This window comes from Suricata suricatta, chromosome 12, assembly GCF_006229205.1.
Source record: "Suricata suricatta isolate VVHF042 chromosome 12, meerkat_22Aug2017_6uvM2_HiC, whole genome shotgun sequence".
NCBI classification, from domain to species: Eukaryota; Metazoa; Chordata; class Mammalia; order Carnivora; family Herpestidae; genus Suricata; species Suricata suricatta.
This window is the reverse complement of record NC_043711.1, coordinates 15,148,720-15,175,668: the sequence shown is the minus strand read 5'-3', so window position 1 is coordinate 15,175,668 and position 26,949 is coordinate 15,148,720. Positions and strand designations below refer to the sequence as shown.

Below are 26,949 nucleotides of genomic sequence, written 5' to 3'. Positions count from 1 at the left end.
AGGCATGACACGAGGCCCCCAGGAGGCAGGGGCAGACGGCAGGGGGAACCCGAGGTGGGGGGGGGGGGGAAGGCAGATAAAGGGCAGGCATTGGCTTCCAGGTGCGGCCTTGACTTTCCTGCAGGAGAGGTGCAGTGAGCAGATCCAGACTCCATCCACTCAAGCTCGCAGGAAGGTCGGAGGGAGCAAGGGGACGAGCGTGGGGGAGGGTCCCAAGAGCATTTTCGGCTGGAGTTCACGGTGGGAGGGGAGCCTCCCAGCCGCGGAACTTTGCTCATTCCCAGTGGTCTCCCCCACCCCGTACTCTCCAGGGCTTAGAGAATCCGGTTCTCACTCTCTCGGCTGGAGCTGGTCACATCCGCCCACAAGTAGTGTAGCTCGGAACAAGGAGCCACATTTGCTTATTCACTCAATGTGTATTGAGCCACAAGCCGGGTACAGGGCACTCTGCGGTCAGAGGACCTACAGTACAACGGGACGCCCAAGAGATGCTCGGAAATAACCATCAACACGTGAGGAGGGGGCACTAGTGTGATATGGAGAAACAAGATGCACGGGAATGAGGGACAGGGGCCGTCGAGGGCCCCGCGGAGCTTGGCACCCAGTCCTGCAGGGGCAGCGCGCGCACCATCGCCGCGCTCATGACTAAGATTCACAACCAGGGCAACATATTCCCCATCTGATCATTCACTCGCTGGACGAATGGCACTGGGGACGAACTTGCCTAAGCAACCGAGTTACTCATTCATCACAGTGACCCGTACAGCAGAGGGCTTTATGAGGAAGTGAAAACCCCAAACCTCCCCCAAACCCCTTTGGCCTGGAAGCATCAGAGGTGGGTGTTAGGCAGGGTCTCCCCTGCGGAGCCCTGGCTGGGTTCACTGCCACCGATGCAAAGCCGGGCCCTTTGCTCTGACTCAGCTCTCCTGCTGCTACGCCGTTAATACCACCCCTAGGGGGCGCCTGTTGAGCATCGGACTCTTGATTTGGGCTCAGGTCATGATCCCAGGATTGGATAGAGCCCCACGACAGGCTCCGGGCTGAGTGTGGAGCCTGCTTAAGATTCTCTCCCTCCCCCTCTGCTCCTTCTCCCCTGCTTTCGTTCTTGCTCTCTAAATAAATACATAATACAATTTAAAAAATAAGTTAAAAAATACCACGCCTGGAGGAGGGGTGTGCCTGCTTTTGCTGCAGCACAGCTATGTGCGAGCAGAACGAGGGGGAGTGATGCCCCCCATTCCGTGACAGTGTGTGGTGCCTAATTCAGAAATGACAGCAAACGATACCCACTGTCATGGAAAGCCACCTTTGTCCCACCAAGGAGGGAGGAAGGGCAGGGTGAGGAGGGTCAGTAATTATTAGGATAAGTAAGGAATTTCAGAACATGGATTGATAGGCTATTTTAAGCGCCCTTATAACAAACAATCACTGCATACAAAGGAGGTACCAGCCAGGATGTAACCAGCAGAATCCCAGGACACATCAGGGCCCCAGCTAGCCGCTGCAGATGGCATTTTACCCACTCAGGAGCCCCTGGCCAGCCCGCTGCCCACTCCCTGACCTGGCAGGGACTCCTATGTAGATCTGCAAAGAAGAAAATAGAAAGCCCTGGATTTCTGAAAAACAGTCTCCAATGTAGATTTTCAGACTAATTTTGCAAACTTCGTCTTCTTCCTTGCCCTGCGCCGAGGGCGATGGGTATCACATAATTGGCCAGTGTCTGAGTACTAAGCTCATTCCTAAAATACTACCATTTCTAGGGGCGTCTGGGTGGCTTAGTCCGTTAAGCGCCTGACTTTGGCTCAGGTCATGCATGATCTCCCCCTGCATGAGGCTCTCTGCTATCAGCATGGAGCCCAATTCAGATCCACTGTCTTCCTCTCCCTGCCCCTCCCCTGCCTGTTCTCTCTCAAAAATAAGTAAACATTAAAACAATACTACCATTTCTACTTCTTAGCAACCATCCAGCAGTACGAAAGGAGCCCTTATTAATGCGCTGAGACCCAAGCAAAGTTTCTCTTCCCTTCTTTTTCCCCCAAAGCCTGTTTCCGGTGTGACCAGAGAGACAGGTAAAGCTCGGGGGACTGAAGCCTGTGGCACACCCCATGGTCAGCCAGCCAGTGTTCTTGGATGACAGCAAACCGCAGGGAGAATGTCACTTCGGGGCAGGTGGTGTCTCCCCAGAGTCGTAATAAAGAGCAACAACAAAAACGACAGGATTCCCGGTGTCTACTGCCGTCCCTCACGAAGGGAGAGATGGGCTTCCTTATGGCAGCTTGGGGTGAGCTGGATGCGCCCCTCACTGCAGCGTGCCCCTGTGGCTTCTGCCCTGGTGATGCCGGCCACGGCCCATGCCCTCCCCCGCCCAGGATCGAGCTGCTTCTGAATGTAGGCTGTAAATGACTGTTGTATTTTTTTCTATTATAAGGTACATGATCACTGTAAAAAATCTGGAAAGAAAGCAGGAGTCCCTTAAAAAGTAATAAAATCATCAATAAGTTCATCTTCCAGATGAAAAGTAGTGTGAACATGTTGTCATAATTTTTTCTAGTCTTTTCTCTTGCTCTGCGTATGTGTATTTTTGCACGTGTACATTTAAAGACAGAGACATAGCCCAAAAAGAATGAAATCTTGCCATTTGCAGCTACGTGGATGGAACCAGAGGGTATCATGCTAAGCGAAATTAGTCAGAGAAAGACAAATAAAAGACTTCACTCATATGAGGACTTTAAAATACAAAACAGATGAACATAAGGGAAGGGAAGCAAAAAGAATATAAAAACAGGGAAAGGGTCAAAACATAAGAGATTCTTAAATATAGAGAACAAACAGAGGGTTACTGGAGGGGTTGTGGGAAGGGGGATGGGCTAAATGGGTAAGGGCGTTAAGGAATTTACTCCTGAAATCATTGTTGCACTGTATGCTAACTTGGATGTAAATTAAAAAAAAAAAAAAGACAGAGATATAGCTAAATTGCATCTAGGGATGCCTGGGTGGCTCAGTTGGTTAAGTGTCCAACTTTGGCTCAGGTCATGATCTCACAGTTTGTGGGTTCAAGCCCTGCGTCGGGCTCTGCGTTGAACGCTTGCTCAGAGCCTGGAGCCTGCTTCGGATTCTGTGTCTCCTTCTCTCTCTGCCTTTCCCCCACTCACAGTCTGCCAGCACAGAGTCCAATGTGGGGCTCGAACTCACGAACAATGAGATCATGACCTGAGCCGAAGTTAGACACTTAACCGACTGAGCCACTCAGGTGTACCCCCCAAGAATTTTTTTAAATGCACACAAAATACCGTACAGATAGTTTTCGATGTGCACCAGACAGCTGCCTCTTAAAGCTGATGGCAAAACAAGTTCCAGGTGTGTCTGGAGGTTGTCCTGAGTTAGAAATTCATTTCAATCGATACAAAATCATACCCCAAACTATACTTTACAATTACAACAGAATGCTGCAAACATTTTTTTCCTCCTCTAAGAGAGTTTTAAAACCACTGTACATGAGTCATAAAAATAGCCAGGCCTTGTCTCATATTTTAAAATAGTTAGCCATTGACTCATTTATTGGTTCATTCACTGCTCCTACAAATAACTCCAGAAGCTGGAGAAATGGGTCCTGGAGCCAGAAATCATATATGATTGTGAGACCTGTGTAAAAAGGAAGCATTTCTCATGGTGCATTTTCTCTCTATCCCAAGGAGAACACTTCCTTGTAAAAACATAAACTTCTTTTCATTTTTTTTAAGTAAGCTCCATGCCCAATATGGGACTTGAACTCACGAACCTGACATTAAGAGTCATCTGCTCTACCTAGGGAGCCGGCCAGGTGCCCTGAAAAGCATAAACTTTTATCTGCTTTATTAAGGGCTTAAACTCAATATAAATAAGTGCTCACTGAGAAGGTACAGTGTCCACAAGACTGTCACAGCAACAGGATACAATTCCCATCCTCAGGGGTAATTTTTAGCTGATGAGGTAAGGGACTTTGCACAGAGAAGAAATTCCAGGCAGAATGGGAAAAGTCTCGAGGCACAAACATTTCAACTGAGGATTAATGCTGTCAATGTGTTTGTTGCCCTTCTGATGCGATCACTTTACTTTTACACGTGAAGGGCTCTGGGACTAACGGGAAGAAAATCATTTTAAGCATTTAATTTCATTTTTAAACGAAATGCGTTTTTTTAAGCTTTTTTTTTTTTTTCCCTTAATGTTTTTATTTATTTTAGACAGAGAAAGACAGAACCAGCAGGGAAGGGTCAGAGAGAGAGGGAGACCTACAATCTGAAGACAGGCTCCAGGCTCTGAGCTAGCTGTCAGCACAGAGCCCGACACGGGGCTCGAACCCACGAACTGTGAGATCATGACCTGAGCCGAAGTCGGACGCTTAACAGACTGAGCCACCCAGGTGCCCCAGAAACGCCTTTTTGTACAGTAGACTCTTAATACGTGTGTGAGTGCACAGAGAGAGGGACCAGGTCTGGGCGGGTGAAGGGAGGGGGCTTTCAATATGCCTCATTTTATGGAAACTGGACTATAGCCTGTATTACTTGAGATATTTGTTTGTTTATTTATGTTTACTTTTTTTTTTGAGAGAGAGAGAGACAGAGCATGAGCTGGGGAGGGGCAGAGAGACAGAGAGAGAGAGGGAGACACAGAATCCGAAGCAGGCTCCAGGCTCTGAGCTGTCAGCACAGAGCCCGATGCGGAGCTCGAACTCACAGACTGAGCTATCATGACCTGAGCCGAAGCTGGACATTTAACTGACTGAGCCACCCAGGCGCCCCTGAGACTTTTAAAGTAATATATTTTTTATCTATCAAAATTTAAAAACACATATCCTTTGACTCACCATTCTCGTGTCGGGACTTGGATCGACAGATATAAACCTATATATCAACCAAAAACACAGACAGAGTCACTTGACTCTCTCTCCCTTCCTTCCTTCCTTCCTTCCTTCCTTCCTTCCTTCCCTCCTTTTTTCCTTCCTTCCTTCCCTACTTCCTTCCTTCCTCTCTTTCTTTCTTTTGTAATAGCAACTGGAAAAATAGGTGACTGGTTACATAAATTACGGTAGATGCACATGATGGGATTCTGTGCGTAAACTGCAAAGGATGGGGGATCGGCACACGCTGACTTCGAAAGATCACTAGGATATATTATTAAATCGAAAAAGCAAAACAGCACGTGTGTAATCTATGTAACGTTTTTAAAATTAGTCTATCGGCAGAAACATGGGGATAACCTGAAATGTTTTTCTGGAAGAAATCAAAAGAAACTGTTAACAGGCTGAGGGAAAGGGGTGGAGGGTGGCCTATAGGGAGTGAGACTTCAATGTTCACTTTCCGTGCGGTTTTTAAAAAAATCTTAATCTTAGACACACATTACTTTATTATTTTCTGGTTTTAAGTTGTTAACATGGGTTATCTGGACAAGGAGATCATCAGATTCCCCCCCCCCCTTTCTTCTCTGTAATTAAAAAATAGTCTAGGGGGCGCCTGGGTGGCTCAGTCAGTTAATCGTCCAGCTCCTGATTTCAGCGCAGGCTGTGATCTCACGGGTTGTGAGTTCGAGCCCTGCATCTGCCTCCGCACTGAGGTAGCGTCGAGCCCGCTTAGGGATTCCCTCTCTCTCTGGCCCTCCCATGCATGCATGAGTGTGCTCTCTCTCTCTCAAAACAGATAAATAAACATTTTTAAAAACAGTGTCATGGATGCTCAATTAAAGACCCAAAAACCAAACACAACAACAATTGAAAAAAATCCCAGGAATTATGCTCCTGGCGGTGTGGCAGACAAGGAAGCCTAAATTCTTGTCCTGGTGATAAGTGAAAAAGCCAGACAAGCTATAAAAAAGAATTGTTTTATTTTATTTATTATGTCTTTATTTTATTTTGAGAGAGAAACAGAGACAGAGAGTGAGCGAGGGAGGGGCAGAGAGAGAGGGAGACACAGAATCCGAAGCAGGCTCCAGGCTCTGAGCTGTCAGCACAGAGCCCGATGTGGGGCTTGAACCCATGAACTGCGAGATCATGATCTGAGCCGAAGTTGGACACTTAACCGACTGAGCCTCCCAGGCACACCCAAACACAAAAAAGAATTGTTTTAAAGATGTCACTGAACTGGTAAACTAAGAAATGAAGTTGAAATAACAAATAAGAGCTAATAAATGGTCCTTCACTAAAGAGCATGAAAGATATTCTAAAATATAGATCTCAGATTTTAAAGGGGAAATAATTTCAGGTGTTAAGGTCAGAGACATAAAAAGGAAGAGTGGAAGGCGTCTGGGTGGCTCAGTCGATTAAGTGTACAACTTTGGCTCAGATCATGATCTCACGGCCTATGAGTTCAAGTCCCGCATCGGGCTCTCTGCTGGCAGCTCAGCCTGGAGCCTGATTTGGATTCCTTGTCTCCCTCTCTCTCCACCCCTCCCTCCCCCTACCCTCTCTCTCAGAAATAAACATTAAAAAAATCTTTTTTAAAGAGTGAGAAAAGCTATCAGTAAGTATTTAGATTCAGTGCAATTCCATTAAACTCCTAAGAGATATTTTTGTAGAATGTGACAGGCTGCATCTGAAATTCATAGGGAAGGACAAAGATCTATCACAGCTGAGCTATTCCTAAAGAAAAAGAACAAAGTAGGACTACCTTTACCAGATAGTAAGACTTGTAAAATTAAAATTAAAAAAGCCAATAAATAACTAGCATAGCACAAAGCAAACAGACCAACAGACAGAATAAAGATCCTATAAACAGGCCCTTGTGTATATACACGGAAACGTGACATTGATGGAGAGGAGATGAAAGATCCACAAGGACTGGTCCACTGAGGGTACCGAGGCACTAAAAGCAACAGCCATAAAGGGGGAAATTATTAAAATTTACTGCATTAAGTTCAGAGTTTCTGCTCTTCAAAAGACCCCATAAAAAATTTAGAGAAACCGAGAACCGGGAAAAATACTTGCAATACATGTAGCTAGAAAAGGATCAGCATCCAGAATATTTTCAAACTTCCTACAATCAACAATAGACAACCCAGCAACGCATAAAGGACACAGACAGGGACTGACCGGAAGAGCAAACCCACTGGCCCCTAAGCTGCTACGCTTCCTTAAGTGAGCAGGGTCTTTCAATTTCGACCGTAAGCCACACACTGATTACATGACCAACGCCGACGTGATGGAGACGTGTGGTGATGGGGACCTCACCTCCGCTGGCTGGCGCGGGCACACGTTCGTGTCAGCGGTCTGAACACAAGCCGGGAGTTGCGCGGTGAGGTCGAACACGTGTGTGCCCCGCAGTGCGGGAGCCCCGCCCTTAGGTGCACCCCACGCATGCTGACACGCGGATGCCAGCAAACACGTACCAGAACGCTCGCCGTCGGGCTCATCATGGCACAAAGCGCTCCGACAACCACCACTGGGGGTACGGACGCATGGACTGCGTTCTGCGCCTGAAATCCCAGCCGCGTGACGCAATACCGCACAGCAGGGAAATAGGACCACAACGTACCTCTGTGCACCAGCGTGGACACGGCCCCAAAAATGCTGAGCGAGAAAAGCAAGAGGGAATACACGAAATATGGTTCTAAGTATAAAAGCTCACACACAAGAAAACCATACAATACACACTGATTCAAAACTACAGACAGAGGTGATATATTCATAAACAAGAAAATGAATAATGCGAGCGTCAGGATAGGGGTTGGCTGGGGGAGGGGCAGTGGATAGAGAGACGGTAAGACTGGGTAGGGGACTCGGGTGCTCTAAGGGACTGGAGGACTCTATTTCTCAAACTGAGAAGGGGGTGCAAGGATGTTCACTTTATTATTTTTTAACATTAATTTATTTTTGAGAGACAGAGTACGAGCAGGGGAGGGGCAGAGAGAGAGGGAGACACAGAATTAGAAGCAGGCTCCAGGCTCTGAGCTGTCAGCACACAGCCCGATGCTGAGCTCACACCCACGAACTGTGAGATCATGACCCGAGCTGAAGTCAGACACCCAATCGACTGAGCCACCCAGGCGCCCCCACTTTATTCTTTGAATTGTATAGACATTATACAATATATACATATGTATACCATCTGTACACACAATATCACACACACACATATATGATGTATTTCATGGGGGGAAAAAGCACACACACAGTTTGCTGACCATAATGGGGAATAGGTTATAGTCCAACAGGAAAAAAAATGTATCTACGGATTTACAATGTGATTCCCCAGCCTTAATCCATGATCTGCTTTCGTCAGAGCGATCTATCAAGGCAGGATTCAGTCAGGCTTAGACGAAGCGCTTACACAGAGTGTGGCCAGATGATAAACACCACCTCAAATGAGACGCTGTTAAAAGCCACACGTTATGAACCGCTTCTCTCTGCCTCTCAAGTAAGAGTCTCAGTTACCTAACTCAGCGAAACAGACAGGAGCTGAGGGCAAGATTCCTTGCGAGTGTGCAACATCACACGCTAGAAGTGAGGGGAGGCGACAGAAATGGCACTTGGAGCGGCTGAGGCTGCCGGTGACCTCTGAAGAACACATTCCCCTCGCTCCGGAAGAACCCGGACCTGCCTGGGGCTGTCCATGGCGGAACCGAATTCTTTTGCAAAGTAGATAAATGCTCACCTGTGTGTGACCATTTTCTGATCGTGGCAGAAATGGCTGAAGAATCTCGCGTAGAACAAGTGCATGACAGCGTGCTCCTTCCCGCCGATGTACAAGTCCACGGGCATCCAGTAATCTGCCAGCGCGGCGCTGAAAGGGCTGGGAGAAAGAGAAACGGTCGTTTTTTAAAAACCCACCCTGCCACGATGACCTGCATCAGGCAGAACCCTTGTAGTTTGCACGTGCCCCAAAACAGGTGTCAGAGAAAGGCTAGTTTTCTTTTTTTTTTAATGTTTTATTTATTTTTGATACAGAGCATGAGAGGGGGAGGGGCAGAGAGAGAAGGAGACACAGAACTGGAAGCAGGCTCCAGGCTCCAGGCTCTGAGCTAGCTGTCAGCACAGAGCCTGACGCCAGGCTCGAACCCACGAACGTGAGATCTGACCTCAGCCGAAGTCGGAGGCTTAACCGGCTGAGCCACCCAGGTGTACCTTGTTTTCTTTTAAAAATATAGTAAGAGAAGAACTTATATACTAAAGGAAAGAAAAGTCAGATCGGTGTTAAATGTATAAAGACTGTTTCAGAAGCTGCTGCTGACAATTTAAAAAATGCCGATTTTCATATAAAATGAAGACAGGAGGGAACCATAGCAGCAAAAAAAAAAAAAAAAAAAAAAAAAAGGTATTTCTGGGGGCACCTGGGTGGCTCAGTTGGTTAAGCATCCAGCTTCGGCTCAGATCATGATCTTGTGGTTTGTGAGTTCAAGCCCTGTGTCAGGCTCTGTGCTGACAGCTCAGAGCCTGGAGCCTGCTTCAGATTCTGTGTTTCCCTCTCTCTCTCTCTGCCCCTTCCCCGCTCATGCTCTGTCTTTGTCTCTCAAAATTAAATAAATGTTTAAAAAAAATTTTTAAGGTAATTCCGTGGAAAAGGTATTTCTGTAAAATGCATATTTGCACTTGTAGATTTATATTTTAATTTGTATTCCAATAAGGCAATTGGGATTTGTGAGTTCTTACCACCAGGGGGCAATATAGCATCTACAAAGGAGATTAACAGGCAGACACTCCAAGTACATTTTAAAACAGGAATTCAATCTCATTTTTAAAAGCCGCCTTAAAACACAAGATAGTCAGCGAGAGCCCATATACGGTCTTCTGCGTGCAAGGAGTATATTTAGGGTAACATCACAAAATCGCCCCAACATCTCCCTCTCACTAACAGATGCTATGGGTAATAGAGACCCTACGAGAAGGGCCTCCTCACACTCCCTGGTCCTAATGGATGCTGGGGAGTAAAGAAAATACCACTTCCCTTTATTTTCTGGCTGGGACCCTGGAGGGAGGAGCGGGGAGTCTGTGAGCATGCAGAGTGTGTGTGTGTGCACGCGCGTGTGTTGTGGAAAGGGGAGCAGAGCTGGTTGAGGACCTTTTTTTTAAGGTTTATTATCTTTGAGAGAGACAGAGTTGGAGTGGGGGAGGGGCAGAGAGAGCTTGAGAGAGCCACAGAATCAGAAGCAAGACTCCAAGACACAGAATTGACACGGGGCTCGAACCCACGAGCTGTCAGATCATGACCTGAGCCAAAGTAGGACGCTTAACTGACTGAGCCCCCCAGGTACTCCTGGCTGAGGGCTTTTAATCCCAAGGTAATGTGCTTCCTTGAGCTCATCCAATGAAGTAAACCTCTGCCCTCCGAGAATCTGTGCTCCACGGTTTCCAACACGTGTGAATTCTCTTCCCTACACCTCAGAGCAACGTTTCCCCCCAGCACGGGTTTGGCTCAGACCGCAGGCCAGAGCCCGCGGCGCAGCGGGTAAATCGGGCCCACCGCCCGTATTGGCATCTTACTGCAGCCTGGGTTTCTCCGGTCACTGTGCCAGAGTTCTGGTCAAACTCAAGCAATTTTCATTCTTTGTGAAAAATGGCTCCTCAGGAAGATCCGGCTGCCAATCCACATACCAGAAGAGAAAGGGAAGTCAAGGGCGGGACTCTTGAACGCGAGTGTGGGGTCGGAGGTGGCTCTTGCCCCACCATTTACCCTGGAAGCCACGCAGCAAGCACTCAGGCCGCTGCTAAAACTCGCAGCTTCATTTTATGAGGCGAATGATATGCTAAAGGGTACTCCCAGACCGGGGGCTGTGATGGCCTCAGATGCATCTCTCGCCACCCAAGGGTCCGGCATTGACGGAGAGCTTCCATCATCTGTAAGGTTTTCCTTTGAAGCACTCTGAGAGGTAGAGCCTGATGGCCCTGGCATTCTTTTTTATTATGATTTTTTAAATGTTTATTTACTTTTGAGAGACAGAGAGACAGAGCACAAGCAGGGGAGGGGCAGAGGGAGAGGGAGACACAGAATCCAAAGCAGGCTCCAGGCTCTGAGCTGTCGGCACAGAGCCTGCCCTGGGGCTCAAACTTAGAAACCGTGAGATCATGACCTGAGTCGATATTGGGCACTTAACGAACTGAGCCACCCAGGCGCCCCTGGCCCTGGCATTCTAAGCAGCTGTTACTGGATGGAACGCACCAACAGCTCCTTCTAGAAGAAAGAGCCAGAAAAGGGGCCCCTCCTCCCAGCCACGGCAGCCCCCGGGGCCTCCTGGCTTTGCTGACTACGGTTTACTCAGGGTCCACTGGTTCCTGGGTGGCCTGAACTCAAATGACAGACTCCCCACCCTGCAGGGCGGGGCTCGGGCAGGGGCAGGGCTGGAGCACCCGTCTCACTGGAAATGTATTCTCTGACACCCACTGAAGGAAAGGGGGGGGGCATTCTGATACGTGGACGCCAAGGCTTGAGAGCAGCAGTTCTCCTCGGACGAGAGCAGCCATGCCCTGTGCTCTGTGATAGCCTTCTTTTGCACATTCTCTCTACCCTCTCTCCCTCCATCTCTCTTTCCCTTATTCATTGACTTCTCTTTGTCTAAGAAACACGCACATGGCTGAAAACTCCGAGAGCCTGAGAGGTGTGCAATTTCAACACTGGCCCCCTGACCTCATGAGCACCACCCGCCCCCTGCCTCCCCTTCGCCACCCCAAGTTCTGGTAGCTGATTCTTCTGGCAATTCTACTCTTGGCTCCTTTATCAATTTTAGAAATTGCCGAGTGCATGTGACCAGAGGCGACGCTTCCTAGCTCTCTCACACCCCCTGCTTCCTTCTTTCCCATCATTATTCCCGGTTAAACAACATTACATTTTAATAATCCTATAAATGCAGTTCATCACAGGGCCAAGAAGGGTATTAGGACAGAATTTTCTTCCTTTGTCTGTTTTTTAATTTTTCTTGTACTTGGGATTTGCTTGGCTGCAGCGGATCTAATTTAATAATCCCACACACTCCCTAATGAGAGCCGGCATCAACGTGCATGGCTGACCAGTGGCCTCCAGCTGTTGTGCCTTTGGGACCACCCGGTATCCCTGCAGCCCTTGCTCTCCCAGAGGGAGGGGATGTGATAAGTAAGGGCGAGAATTCGTTTCCAGAAATCCCAAATACAATCTGTGCTGTCTAGTTAACAGTAGGTTTACAACCTACTGCAAGTATATATCAGCCCCTCCCTCACCCCATAATGGAGTCCAAACCCTGGGACACTTCACTTCATCCCCTCTCTGTTTCACAGGTTTATTTTTATGGGCTTTGCAGTGGGCATGCTAAAGAACAAAAGAGGGACTAAAATTCCCTGTGTCACCTCAAAGAAAGTACATTTGTTCCAATTAGACTATTTTTTGCCTTACATGGGCATAGGCCTCCTCCCGGTATGGCTGTAATCTCTGTAGTACTCAGCCAATGAGGCTTCAGGGGAGGGACTTGTCTCCCGGTAAGGCTGGAACCTGTGTAGTACTCAGCCAATGAGGCCTCAGGGGAGGGACTTGCCTCCTGGTAAGGCTGAAACCTCTGTAGTACTCAGCCAATGAGGAATCAGGGGAGGGACTTGCAGGCTGGGAGCTAAATCATCTGCTGTTACTGCCCGAACAGTGCTAGTCCATCAGACACCCAGTCTTGCAAGAACGCTGAATGCTGATTAAAGCCTCCTTCATGGTCCTCCGAGTCTCCAAGTCCCTCCTTTGATTGGGTCAGTGGGCTTATTTCTCACTGACGGACTTGGGACTTTCTATTGGGTAACCTTTGCTCAAGGCTTTCTGGTAGCCTGGATAAGACTTTCTCAGAGCTGCACTGTGGTCTGAGACTCTTCTGATCCAACCCTCCACCCTTCCTCCCACCCCTTTCTCGGGCATGGGACCTGCATGGTGGTCCATAGGGCTCTCCCCACCGGCTCCTGCTCCCTTCCCCCCAATCCTTCAGGCACTGCCCCCAGTAAATCTCTCGTACATATAATTCTATCTTGGTGTCTGCTTCTTGGAGGACCCAAACTGACACATGCTCAAAGGATTCAGGAAGGCTTTACCTGTGAGCATTCTGTGGGTCAGTGTATCTGAAGTAGTACCAAGCAGAATCAACAAAGGTATCCATTGTGTCCGTCTCTCTCTTGGCGGCTCCCCTGCACCTAAGAAATAAAGGAAGTTCATCAGTTGGTTTCTTTTTAAATTTTAATGCAGTTTTCCCACGAGCTTTTGAGAAAGCTATGACAATTGAGTATCAATTTAGAATGTCACAAGAACAATGCCTCATCATGGATCGGCAACTCAGAGAATATGCTCCTTTTGTATTGTTCGGTACATGATGTTTTAAAGAAATTTACAAATACAAATTTAAATCTTCACCAAGTCAAAGCCTTATTCTCCACTTATCTGAATTTTACCTGCTAGAAAATCTAAGAGCCCAAGAGGATAAAGCAAGAGTGTCTCTTTTGCACATTAACTGCTATTTTAGGCATGTCAAGATTGCCTTCGGCCAATGCCTAGTTTATGACACTTACAAAGGAAATCGATTTATGAAGAGAAGTTGAAAACCAAATGTAGATGTGCTGAAGAAATAACCTGGTCTTCTCTATCTCTACTTGGGCAAGGGGTGCAGAAAACGAAACCTTGGGTCACCTTGGAGGCCCAAACGCAGTGGTGTGCTGTGCCACCTGTCAGAGCAGGTTGTGAGAGAATCAACTGTTCGCACCTCTTCCCGACTCGGTGACAAGTAATGTCAAGACAGCAGCCTGAGCCCAGCCCTTGGTAGAAGTATGTACACTATAGAAATTGGCAAATACCACAAATCAGAAGCTCCCTTCCAATATGCCTCCCGCCGAAAGATGGGATACAGAAGGGTGAAGACAGCCCTACTGTTCAAGAAAGCAAATGAAGTGAGATCCTTGGTGTGTGACAGGCTGAAAAGACAAAGCGATCTTTGGGATGGGGATGCCTGGGGAGGACTAACATTCCAGAAGGGCCCCCCCGCTGGACCGGTTCTGAAGCCCGTGCCCGGTGTGATGGGCTCACAGGACCACACAAACCAGGGGCAAAAGACCCACAACTTGCAGGAACCCCAGAGAGGGGTGCCCTTAGTCAAGCCTAGCGCAGGAGGGGCTCAGCCCCCTGCCCCCGCCCCCGCCGACTCCTCCAGGCCTGGATCAGCAGGGGGTGGGTCATGCCAGTTATTACCAGCTGCGAACAGGGGCCCTTCGGGGCCGTGAGAAGGCCCCGATGGAAAACACGGTTCTGACTCCTGGCTCTGCCTTTTGAGGACGATTTAGGACCAGCCGCCCTTTGAAATGCTGCCCTTTTGGCAATTGGAATCCTTGGGGGCTGTTGGAAATTTTGAGGAGGGACATGAGAAGCCCCAAGAGGATCTGATAAACCTTCTGCTAATTTCACAAGCAAGGCACAAATCTGCTTTTAATTTAAAAGTAAAAGAAGGCTTGCCTTTAGATCTTGTATCTGTGAAGCATTTCAGACTGGCTTTATAAATAATACCGAACGAGAGAGCCGCCACCCCCCTCTCTATACCCCCCTGCCCCCGCCAAGCTTCTGCTTATTAAATATAAGTGGCTGAGTGGAGGGGCTCCGGGACTCATAGGGGCCTCCCTCTGGGGACAGCGGTGGGCCCTGGGGGTAGATGTTTAGGGGACAGAGCCCTGAGGGAATCCTGTTTCCTATCGCCCGGGGCTACTATGAGACACTGAGCTCAACAGCACATCTCTAAATTAAAGCCAGGTCTTTTTAGTTGGAAAGCAATCAGCCAGAACATAGACACCACAGGGAGAAATAATTACAAGACAAAAGTTCCTTCCTCTCCCACACTCTAAGTGCAAGAAGAAAATGCAGCACTCAAGTGATCAAAGGAGTAATGTCTGGCTTCAACTTGCCAGGTTGATTTTCTTTCTCGTGGTCATGCGGGACGGGAGGACACCAACATATTTTATTCCCGACACTAAAAGCTGGTTATGCGGCACAGGCTACTTGGTGGGTGAGAGAGACGGGTGACGGTGGTAGTGCCAACGGTATTACCATTATGAGGTCCAGCGGCACTAGCGGGGTGGTAGGCGATGAGCCAAATGCTTCCCAGGCATTCCCGCAGCTAATCCCAGGAAGCCCGGGGATTACGAGGTAGACATGCCCCCCATTCTGCAGATGAGTAATTGAAGTCCGGAGAGGTTAAGCTATCCACCCAAGAGTAAGGGCTGCACACCTGTTGGACTCTGGCGCCTGTGGTCCTTACCACTGTGCCGCCCTGATTAAACACGCTGGTTCCGTGACTGTCAGCCCTGGATGCTCATTAGAACCATCCAGGGAGCCCTGACCAATACCGAGGCCTGGGCTCTGCCCTCCAGGAAGCCACAGCCGGGCTACGAAACCTGCTCCCCACTCTCAGGGCCCCGGGCTGCCGCAGCTGGTGTGCTGAAGACCACCAACATCTCCAGCAGGGAAGCCCTCCTGTCACTGTGCATCAACACAGAGGGTGTGCCAGCCTCTCCTGGAGCCATGTGTCTACCCCAGAGAGACCAGAGCTCCCGATGTCCCTGCCCATAGCCTTATCTGAAAACCATGTGGGTGAGGGCCTGGGAGGACGGGGGTCACGCTTCCATTTACTGGCGGGTAGGTGTCACTGTGCAGGCTCACATGGGTTAAAGTCTCCTGAGCAGCCCTTTGAGGGGGTTTAGTTTCCGATAACAAAATCGAAGCTCAGAGAGGTTCAGTGACTTTCCCAAGGCCACACAGCGAGTCAGGCGGCAGCCCCAGGACTTGAACCATTACTGTCTGACTCCCCAGCCTGGGCCTTGGGAACGCACTATGGTTCCCTAAGTCCCAACCTCGTACCTCAGCCCTGGGCTGGCAGAGGACTAAATTATTTAACATCCTCATCATGATCAATAAGGCAGAGAAAAACGGCTTCTCCGTTGAAGGGAGTGGGAAGATACTAGCGCCGGTACTGGTCACTTTTGTGTTGAATCAGCTGCTCTGGCGTCAGAAAATCACATCTGAGACAGGCCAGCAAACTAATAGTAAAACAGTCCTACTTCCAAAACGAGGAGGTGTTCCAATAAACTAAGAGCAAGACCCCTGAGCGTACACAGCCTGGTAGCCACCACTCTGCTGCTTATTGATGACTGCAGAGATTTTTGGGGAAAATCTCTGCTGTCATCAAGCCACTAGGAGGGAAAGCCACGGCAGAGAGGAGAAAACATTCTCTCTCGTCTCCAAGACGCTCTCTGGAATATGGAATGGGAGGAAGTGGTCTGCTACAAAGCTATGCTGAACACATGCGGCTTTCCATCTACTGGATCAGGTGTTTCTGATAGAGATGTGAATGGACACCATGGCGTCTGGAGGGGAGAGGAGGGGAGGGGAAGGGAGGGGAAGGGAGGGGAGGGGAGGGGAGGAGAGGTTGCTCATCCCAGCAGCTAAGCCTCAGGTCCCAGCTCCTTCTCTCAAATGTCCTGAAAGACCTAGCATATTCTTTCCATCCTGCTGGAAGCACCAGAAAAAAGGGAGCAGAGGGTCCGAAGCTCCTGCTGGGCTCACCGCCGCCGCCACGCTGGGGGCTCCTTACCTTGGGCAGGCGCAGTTCACCCAGTCCGACGCCGTGGCCAGTGGGGAGCCCCCCTTGCCGGTAAAAGATGTGATGTGGGGCAAGGTCACGGGCAGACCCTGCAGAGGCACTGGCACAGGGCCGCAGGCCGGGCAGTGGACCATGGGGATGGGCGTGCCCCAGTACCGCTGTCGGGAGACCAGCCAGTCCTTCAGTTTGTCACTTGTCACGTGTCCCCCGACTCTCTTCCTTCGGGCTTTCTGAGTCAAGGCTAGAAACGCGTCCTGCCGGTTCATGCCTGTGAACTGCACAGGGAAAGAGAGAAATCCTACTTTTCCCTCTGCGAGGACAAGGGGCCACCATCCCCACGCCATCAGACCGCTGTTGCCATGTTGTGTCTTCAGGACCCACAGGTGCCTCCACTTGTGTGGCCCCTTCCTCCTTAGGAGAATATTAAAAATTGTATCTTATGGGGCACCTGGGTGGCGTATTTGGTTAGGCATCCGACTCTTGATCTTGGCTCACATCACGATCTCACAGTTCGTGAGTTCAAGCCCCACGTCAGGCTCTGCACTGATGGTGTGGTACCTGCTTGGGATTCTGTCTGTCTTTCTGCCCTTCCCCTGCTCATGGTGTCTCTCCCAAAATAAATAAATAAGCTTGAAAAAAAATGTTTTAAATTGTACTTTAGGACTGTGTTGAATGAACATGAATAAAATTTTGAAATAAAAAAAGTTCACCTTTTTTCCCTCTGATTTTAAAAGAAATTAAAACGTTTCTGGGGACCCTTTTAAAAGTACTGTTAGCCCCAGGCCCTGTGTGCACTTTGCCTAACGGGGACACTGGCTCTGGTTCTGCGGCGCTCCTCATCACCTGAGCCCCGAGTTACGACGGAGATCCTCAAATACCCGCTTTGAGCTGCCAGCAAAGAACTGCATGCTACGCTTTTCTAACGACTAGTCCCCTGTTGCGGGGGAAATAACCCAGAAGGGAACAGGTTCAATATCCTAAAGCCAAAGTAATCCAGGCAAAGCAGGGGAATGAATTGGAGCCACAGCTGGAAGGACCAGAACCACTCCTCTGTTTAAATGCTCCCATTTTACAGAGAGCGAGTGAAACACTACAAGTAGAAAAGAGAGGGGGCACCTGCGTGGCTCAGTCAGTTAAGTGTCTGACTTCAGCTACTCTGTCTCCTTCTCTCTCTGCCCCTCCCCTGCTCATTCTCTCTCTCTCTCTCTCTCTCTCTCTCTCTCTCTCTCTCTCTCTCTCTCTCTCAAATATAAATAAATGAGTACCTGGGAGGCTCGGTCAGTTAAGTGTCCAACATTGGTTCAGGTCATCATCTTGTGGTTCATAAGTTTGAGCCCTGCACTAGGCTCTGTGCTGACAGCTTGGAACCTGGAATGTGCTTCAGATTCTGTGTCTCCCTTTCTCTATGCCCCTCCCCCACTCACTTGCACGCTTTCTCTCTCTCCCTCTTTCTCAAAAATAAACATTAAAAAACTTTTTTTAAAGTAGAAAATAGAATTTCCCTTTTTATCAAATGCCCTTCTCAGAACCAAGCTCATGATAAGAATGGAGCCAGCATGGAAAGCCAACGGGGGGCTCTTGGGTACCCTGGAATTGGTTCACTGAAGGCAGACCGCATACCTACTATGTGCCAGGCTTCTGCTAGGCATTGGGGACACAAAGGTAAATATGCTCTGCCCCTTGCCTGCAAAGAGCTTCCAATCATGAGGCAGAAATCAGCCCAGCTGTGTTTATCAAAAGCAGTCCCTTCCTTGGGGTCTGCAGGGTCTCCCAAAGGACACACGGTGCTTGCTACCATGGTAACGCCCACCCTCCGGAAGGCATCTTCCATATTCCACACTCCCACCATCGTACAATAACGGGGCAGATGATCACAAGCTCTCTTGAAAGCCTACTTTCTCCACGTGTCACTGTCTTTACCTTCCAGAAGCTCACGGATGACAGGAGTCTCTCACCACCTGTTCTCCTTCTACCCACAGGAAAGAATGTGTTATCTAGATATTCAGTCTCAAGCATCAGTAGTTTAAAACAGTTCCCAGGTATTTCCAAAGGGCGGCCAAATTTAAGAAACAGTGCTCTAAACCAGAAGAGTCAAACCTTAATAAGTATGCAGATCTCATGGGAGATCTTAGTAGACTCGGGGGGCTCTGAGAGGCTCTACCTCTAACAAGTGCCTGTGCGGCTGGTCAGGGGACCACACTTTGAGTAGCAAGGTTCTGGGCCAGTGATCCTCAAAATATGGATCCCGGAGCAGCAGCAGCAGCACCTGAAACTTGTTAGAAATGCAAATTCTTGGGTTCTACGTGGGACTCCTAAATCAGAATCTACCAGGCATGCTGTTTGAACAAGGCACCGGTCAAGTCTGGGGTGCACTCAAGTTTGGGTAGCACCATCTCTGCTCTTTCCCATTTACCCCTCACCCTACCTCTTCCATCATACTCCCTGGCCTGGGGCAACTGCAAGGCTGAGGTCAAATCCTGCCAGATCGGCCAAGAGATAATCTGGACCAAATTAATTAATGCAGTTCAACTTCAGTGGTCATTTCCATAGATGATCTCAACTCTAGGTAGAAATGAGTCAATAATCTGGGGAGAACAGAGACCTCTGGGAAGAACAGCCAATTTCAGTCACTCTCCCAAGGAATTAGTTTTCCTGGAAGGGGAAACTATCCAGCAGAAGATTCCTCCAAATAGAGTGACTACAATAACCATGAGCCTAGGGATTGGGCTTGACTTAGAGGTGATAAATTTCTAGATCTTGAAATAATATTATTTTGATTTCACAGATTAAGAAATGAGGCTGCAAGATCATCATGTGTAGGGATGAGTGAAATGGAAGGTTTTAATTTGCACCTGAAGGAAAATAGCTCATCAAGTCCATGCCAAGGTCATGATCTGGGGAAAACAGCTCACCAAGTCCATGCCAAGGTCATGATCTGGGGAAAACAGCTCACCAAGTCCATGCCAAGGTCATGATCTGGGGAAAACAGCTCACCAAGTCCATGCCAAGGTCATGATCTGGGGAAAACAGCTCATCAAGTCCATGCCATGGTCATGATCTGGGGAAAACAGCTCATCAAGTCCATGCCATGGTCATGATCTGAGGAAAACAGCTCATGGAGTCCAACCAAGGTCATGATAGGAAACACTGTGAGGCCTGCGCCATGGGGAACCCACCTCAGCAGAGCTGCAGAGTCTCTCTGTGCCATCCGGCAAAGTCTCAATGACTTCGGAGTAGGGCAGGCCCAGGGTTTGGGCTAAGCTGGCGTCCTCTGGGCTGGTGCTGGGAATTCCTATTCGGAGGAAAAAGCACAGAACACCTTCTTTGCAAAAATCTCAAGTCACAGAAGTTTTGAAACCACTGACACTCTCGGCTTTCGCTCCCTGAAGGGGGACCCTCTTTTCACTATAGAGGTTATAAAGCCATGGCGCACTCCTCGGGAAAATGGAGCACAGTCTTGGAGAAACCCACCACCCTAATACAACCAGTTTACTACTATGCTGGTGCTTTTTCCTTTAAGTCTTTATCCTGTGCTTCATTTCTTTAAAAAAAAACAAAAAAAACTGTAATTCTAAAATACACAACTTGGGGTGTTTTGTGTCACTGAGATAGGGACGCGCAGGCATCTGGAGAAGCCTCTTGTCTGAATTCCCTTGTTGACCAAGGACAGCGGCATTCTCTCGAGACACAGGGCTGACTCCCCCAGCATTTCCCGACATCCTGGAAAAATCCACTTGGTACAGAAGTGGAAAGCAGGCGACCATGTTTCTGCACGCTGTGCTTTGTTCCCAAAGGCAATGGTGCATTCATTCCGGGCAGAAATTTATTCTTCAGTCCTCATGTGCCCTCAAGATGGAGTCGACATAAGTAAATCACTCGTGCCGAGGGCCAAGGCCTGCTGTGTCAGCTTCAGTGATCCGTGAACACAAGCCTGTTGGGCGTGGGGTCTCAGTCCTGGCACGGCCGGCCTCCCGGACTCAGCTGTGAGTCTCTTGGACAATCTTATGAGGACTGCGGGATGGTGGGGAGCGTCCCTGGCCTCTTGCCAGTAGCACTTCCCGAGTGTGACAGGAAAATCACTGCAGAGCTGACAAATGTCCTCTGGTGGCCAAATTGCCCCTGGTTGAGAGCGCCTGCTGTAGGGTCAGCTGTGAGACCCACTAAGGTCCCTGCAGGAACCACGCGTCATGTGGCCACGCTCGAGAAAACTAAGGGCGACACACACAGTGCTCTCAGTCAGGTTTCCACGGGCACCCTCTCTGGAACGCCAGCCGACAAGGGTGACTCAATGTTTGGGAGACAGGTCCTAAAGCTCCCTGGCGAGATGGAGCGCTCCATGGTGTGATGGAAAGTTCTGTGCTGTGCCGGCTGAGATTATGACAAAAAGCACCTAACGAGGCAGATAAATGTTCAGAGTGGACTTGAGGGATACGAAAGCGTGAGGACAAACGGCAGGCAATAAATATTACTGGAAAGGGTTCGTGGTCAAGAAGGGAAAAGAGTCATTTATTAGCTTCCCAAAGCAGATGGTTTGGGGAAGCCAGGAGAAATTTCGAAAGGAGACACTGTGGCCAAAAAACTTGACCACATGAAGAATGCTCTGGACCACAGGGTGGGTTATGCAGGGCTCAGCAGGAGGTGAGCTACTTGTTGTTGTTATTTTCTTTTTTAATTTTTTAATCTTTATTTTTGAGAGAGGGGGGAGGGGTAGAGAGAGAGGGAGACACAGAATCCGAAGCAGGCTCCAGTCTCTGAGCTGTCAGCACAGAGCCTGACACGGGGCACAAACCATAAGAACTGCAAGTTCAGGACTTGAGCCAAAGTCGGGTGCTTAACCGACTGAGCCACCCAGGCACCCTGGATGAACTATTTGTAAAGTGCAGGTGAAATGGCAACAATACCGCTTTATTTATTTATTTTTTACTTCTATTGTTCTTCTTGGAAGGCAAGAAGCAGTAACTTAGAAAATACTAATAATGTAACTGTGGGAAATCAAGACAACAGGAAAAATTATTTCCATGCACATCCAAAAAAAATCAGATTTTTTTCTTTCAGAATTTTCAATATGTGCCAGTAATTTGACTCAAAATACACCCCTCCCCCACCTCCCAAAAAAGCAAAAGCCACATCAGTACAAGCTTCTTTTACTGTTTATCTTGGCTGCTTGTATTAGTGAATCTTACTAATTACAAAATATGTAAAAGTCATAGAAGGGATTATTTCCCTTAAGCAACCCACTTTCTAGGTTCCAACGGTCCAAAGGGAATGGCCTGAATGGCTTAATATCCATTTTGTGTTTGGATGTTTCTCCAAATCACTTTGTCAAAAATGGATCTGGGAATTGGGAAGGAAAACACGAATTGTGATAAGAAATGCTATTTCTTCTGGGCGCCAGGAAACTGAGAGTGTGGAAGCACCCTCCTCTGCAGGCATCCGGCACTTTGTGGCTGGCTGGGCTCTGCAGCGGGAATCTGGAAGAGGGCGCTCAGGTCCCTCCGAAGGGCGGGTCTCTCGCACGGGCTGTCGGGCTGTCGTTAGTTCTCAGCCTTCAGTTCGCCCCCGAGCCCTACTAGGCAAGAACTTGGGGACTCCCAGGGATGGGCGAGGCCACTGGGGACATCCACTGCACAGTTCTAAATGCACCTCCAACTCTACCGCTGTGTCACGGTCCCTTCTCTGGAGGGCTCAAGTTCACCTCCTCCACGGACCTCTGCCAAGACGCAGCCCAATCCATCACTCGTGCTCAGAACCCCCATCTCCGGCCAGATACTTTTAATTATTCTCAATAGCAACTAGCAAGGGGTAGGATACTGTTTTCAAAGTGCAGTTATGAAATAAGGGATGTTTACATCATTTTTTTCCAGAGGCACAAGAGACCATGGGGTCAGCAGGGGGCAACTCCAGTTGACAGCAACAGGCTGGTATTTCGATCTGAAGCCTGCGAAGTATAGTACCCTAATTATATCTGAATAGCTACTTACCTATTTTGGAGTCCAGAGAGCCCTCCAAGTCAGCTTTGGCCAAGATAACGACAGGGGCCTCCTGCTGGGTGAGCATGTTCACGGCCATCACGGGCGTGAGGCAGTCTGAAAATGAGAGTGAGTGACAGCTGGGTGCTCATGCCGTCTAAGTCGCAGAGGAGACAAGTGAGAAAAATAAGCCCTGGAACTTCTGTGTGTTGTGCTAATTGTTTAAAAAAAATCTGTTCTTTGAAGGTATTAATGGATAATTCACACCGGTAGAAAGTCAAGAGATAAAGCAAATACACAAAAATGTTCATCTCTGCTCACAACCAAAGAAGTGAAATGGCGTTTTTACTTTCCAGATGGTAAAAGACGTTCCCGCCACCCCTTTTTCCTTTAGAAAAATACCTCAAGGGGCACCTGGGTGGCTCAGTCTGTTAAGTGGCCCACTCTTGATTTCTGGCTCAGGTCATGATCGCGCAGTTTGTGGGTTTGAGCCCCGTCTCCCTCTCTTTGCCCCCCACTGCTTACACTATCAAAAATAAATAAACATTTAAAAAAGACCTCAAATATACAGAAGAACAACAACACAAAAATCTACAATGATTAAGAGATGTTTGGAATTCCAAATCCTAACACCTGGAAATGGAAGTAGATAGAGTAGAGAGTAACTAAGCAGAGAGCAGGAAAGATCCGGAGACACAAAGGCAGACCAGTTCTTCCCACCTGCCCTCCCTCAGGAGACAGTGGAGGATGCGTTCCAGCAAAACAAAGGGGTAAATTAAGAAACAGAAATAGAATCTAGGAAATAGAGGATCCAACAAAGGAAAGAGGGTTAAGACACTCTCAGAACAAAGACAGAGGGAAGTCCTAGGCAGCAGTTGGGCAGCAGCGGCCTAGAAGTGACCAGGTCAGGCCTGAGCAGGACACAGGGCCCAAGAAGCATCTTCCGGAGGCGAAAAAAGGGATCAATACATCACCTGCCAGGTTGGAATATGGAGAAAACTTGTACTGAGAGGAGTTTCAAAGAGCCTCTGGGATGGTGTGGGAAGACTTAGAAATTCAAAGAACACAAAGCAAATGAAAAAAAAAAAAAAGAAGAAGACATTATTAACTTCAGACAAAACAGAAAGTATTACCAAAAGGAAAATGTAATCATAATATCCATGGCTCAGTTGTGAACGATATTTATGTGGTCATAATAAAACACTTAATTTGGAATTATCCAAACACTGTGTCATCTTAAATGAAGCTTGTTACAACCACCACAGCAGGGAGAAAAGCCATTAATAGATGAATCTTCACCAACAATACGCAGGAATGGAAGCGTGAAGACGCAAGCACAGTCCCAAAGGAAGAAGGGATGAAGAGCGGTAAACAATCGGTGAGTTCACTTGAGCTTCCTGCACCATAAGCAACTGACAACAGTTATAATTTGTGAACGCTTAGTATCTGTATTTGCCATGTGTTAAGACTTGATATAATTATCTAAAATGTTTTACAAACTCCACAGTTAGAATCCGCCCAGGAAGTAAGATTTATTCTTTTCTTTTCTCCTTTGTTAAAATTTTTTAATATTAATATATTTTTGAGAAAGACACAGACAGTGCGAGCAGGGAAGGTGCAGAAAGAGAAGGAGACACAGAATCGGAAGCAGGCAACAGGCTCTGAGCTGTCAGCACAGAGCCCAGTGCGGGGCTCAAAGTCACAGACTTCGAGATCATGACCTGAGCCAAAGTCAGATACTTAACTGAGCCATCCAGGTGCCCCTCTTTTCTTTCTTTTTTTAACGTTTATCTTATTTTAGGGAAAGAGAAGAGTGTGTGTGCATGCGAGCTGGGGAGGGGCAGAGAGAGAGGGGAGGACAGAAGATCTGAAGTGGGCTCTGTGCTGACAGCAGACAGCCTGATGCAGGGCTCGAACTCACAAACCACGAGATCATGACCTGAGCTGAAATGAGGAGTCAGATGCTTAACTGACTGAGCTGCCCGGGCGCCACTAGATTTATTCTTTTCAAAAAGGGAAAGACAGGCTCCAGAGGCATCGAAGCCGGCTCTTCTCTGCTTTCACCTTGGTGGCGGGGGTTGCGGGGGTCAGGAAGCAAAGGATGGGCTACAGTGGGGACAGAGTGACACGCAACCCAAACAGGTCTCCAGGCACCCACAGTACCACAGCGGGAGGCACCTGTGCCTGAGCTGCCTATGTGCTGATGCTTGTCAAAGGGGAGACCGAATTTCTGCTTCCATACTGCCCCTCCTCAAAGAAGATGTGTGCACACGTGAAGTCTGCAATGACTATAAAATTCGATGAGGGGGACGGGAGGGGAGAGGAGGGGAGGCGGTGCAGGGGTGAAAGTCGCAGGGCAATGTCAGGAGCAGCGAGCTGGAGGGGTGTAGGGGAGGCGTATCTTCCAGACACATGGACGTCTGTACCAGAGAAACAGCTGTGGCACAGGCTGACCCCAGACCTGCCTCTCCTTCCGATTCGGCAACAGAACACTTAGCCGGACACGCGGTGGCGCAGCTCACGCAGCACTGCTCAGCCTCCCTTGCGCGCGGTGTGGTCGCAGGGTTCGTGCAGAAGCAACCCCTAGGTCATGTTCTCAGAGGGAAGGAGCACGCCCTTCTTTCCCAGCTTCCTACTTAATGCAATGCAGACGAAGTGCAGAACATCTCAGAACACACGGGGGAGGGCAAGACCCTGGACGGGCAGAGCGGGGTGGCACAAAGAGCCTTGGCCGTGACTGTCCCATAAAGCAGACGTGTTATACTCACTCTGAGATTCATGTGGGCCAGAAATAAACTGCTGTCTTTTTAAGTCACTGTGTTTTCAGGACTCTGACAGCCACCAAACTCATTTCCTAAGTAACACATACCTAAAATGATTCAACGAGGCTGGGGAAGGAAGCTTCTGCTAGTGCTAATACTCCTTGACTGGCTTTTCATGTGATATGCATATATTAATGGGATCTTACAAAACACAAATTAATTTTTAAGAAGAAAGATGGAGGGGCGTGGGGGTGGCTTAGTCGGTTAAGCATCGACTCTTGATTTGGGCTCAGGTCATGGTCTCATGGTTGTGAGATTGAGCCCCGTGTCAGGCTCTGCGTTGGGTGTGGAGTCTGCTTGACATTCTCTTTCCCTCTCCCTCTGCCCCTTTCTGCTCATGAATGCACTTTCTCTCTCAAACAAAGAATTGCAAAGCCTTCTTAAAAAAAACAACCCTACTTTCTGAAATCATACCACATGAAGACCAAAATATAAAGACAAAAGCAATCTGATCTTTAAGATACATTTCTGTGGGAACATGAATCAAAAAGCAATGTGACCACATGCAAAAGAATGAAGGTGGACCCTTACTTTTGCCATATATACAAATTAGCTCAAAAATAGACTAAAGACCTCCATGTAAGATAGGAAGTAAAAAGACCAGCCATCTCTGTGAATCATGTATCTAATAAGGGAGTTGTATCTAGAACATGTAAAGGACTATTAAAATTCAACAACAGAAAGACAACTCAATTAAAAAATGGGCAGAGGATATGAATAGACATTTCTCCAAAGAAGATGCATAAATGGGGGCGCCTGGGTGGCTCAGCTGATTGAGCATCTGACTCTTTTGAGTTTGGCTCAGGTCCTGATCCCAGGGTCATGGGTTCCAGCCCCGCATTGGGCTCTGTGATGAGCGTGGAGCCTGCTTGGGATTCTCTCTCTCTCATTTTCTCTCTCTCTCTCTCTCTCTCTCTTCCTCTTCCTCTTCCTCCCCTTCACATGCACTCTTTCTCTCTCAAGAAAACACATTAAAAAAGAGAGGATACACAAATGACCAATAAACACACTCAAAGATGTCAGCACATTAGCCACCAGGTAGATGCAAATCAAAACCACAGTGAGATGCCACGCCTACCCACTAGGATGATGCTGATCACAATGACAGACAATAACAAGTGCTGGCAAAGTTGAGGAGAACTGGAGCCCTCGTGTGCCGCTGGCCAGAAGGTAACACGGTGCAGCTGTTGCGGGAGAGAGTCTGACACCTCCTCAGCCAGTGGAACACAGAACTACCATGTGTCCCCGTAATTCTACTCCGGGACATACATGTAAGGAAAGGAAAACATACGTCCACGCAGAAATCTGCACTTCTGCAGTAGCTAGAAAGTGGAACCAAAATGTCCATCAACTGATGAATAGATGAGTTAAATGCGTCATATTATCCTGAAATAAAAAGGAGTAAAGCACAGACACAGGCTGTGACACGCATGAGCTTGAAAACACTACACTAAGTGAGAGAAGCCAGTCACAAAAGGACAAAAGCTGTATGATTCCATTTACACCAAATGTCTGGGATCAGCACATCTAGGAAGAAGGTAGCTAGTGGCTTTCCAGGGCTGGGGAACCCGTAGAATTGGCGCAGCTGCTACAGGGTGTGGGATCTCTCTGGGGTGATG

The 26,949-nt window shown here is 48.3% G+C and overlaps 1 protein-coding gene across 4 annotated transcripts in view; it reads right to left on the bottom strand.

Annotated features, from left to right (window-relative positions):
* LARS2 (leucyl-tRNA synthetase 2, mitochondrial) overlaps positions 1-26,949 on the bottom strand; it is a 152,820-nt gene that overhangs the window by 30,795 nt on the left and 95,076 nt on the right. For all 4 annotated transcript variants that reach the window (XM_029917668.1, XM_029917670.1, XM_029917669.1 and 1 more), the window contains 5 exons: positions 22,521-22,625; positions 19,716-19,831; positions 16,531-16,814; positions 12,998-13,096; positions 8,622-8,759 (listed from right to left, as the gene is read on the bottom strand). In XM_029917668.1, the coding sequence (XP_029773528.1) occupies positions 8,622-8,759; positions 12,998-13,096; positions 16,531-16,814; positions 19,716-19,831; positions 22,521-22,625 (742 nt within the window). The remainder of the gene's footprint in view (positions 1-8,621; positions 8,760-12,997; positions 13,097-16,530; positions 16,815-19,715; positions 19,832-22,520; positions 22,626-26,949) is intronic.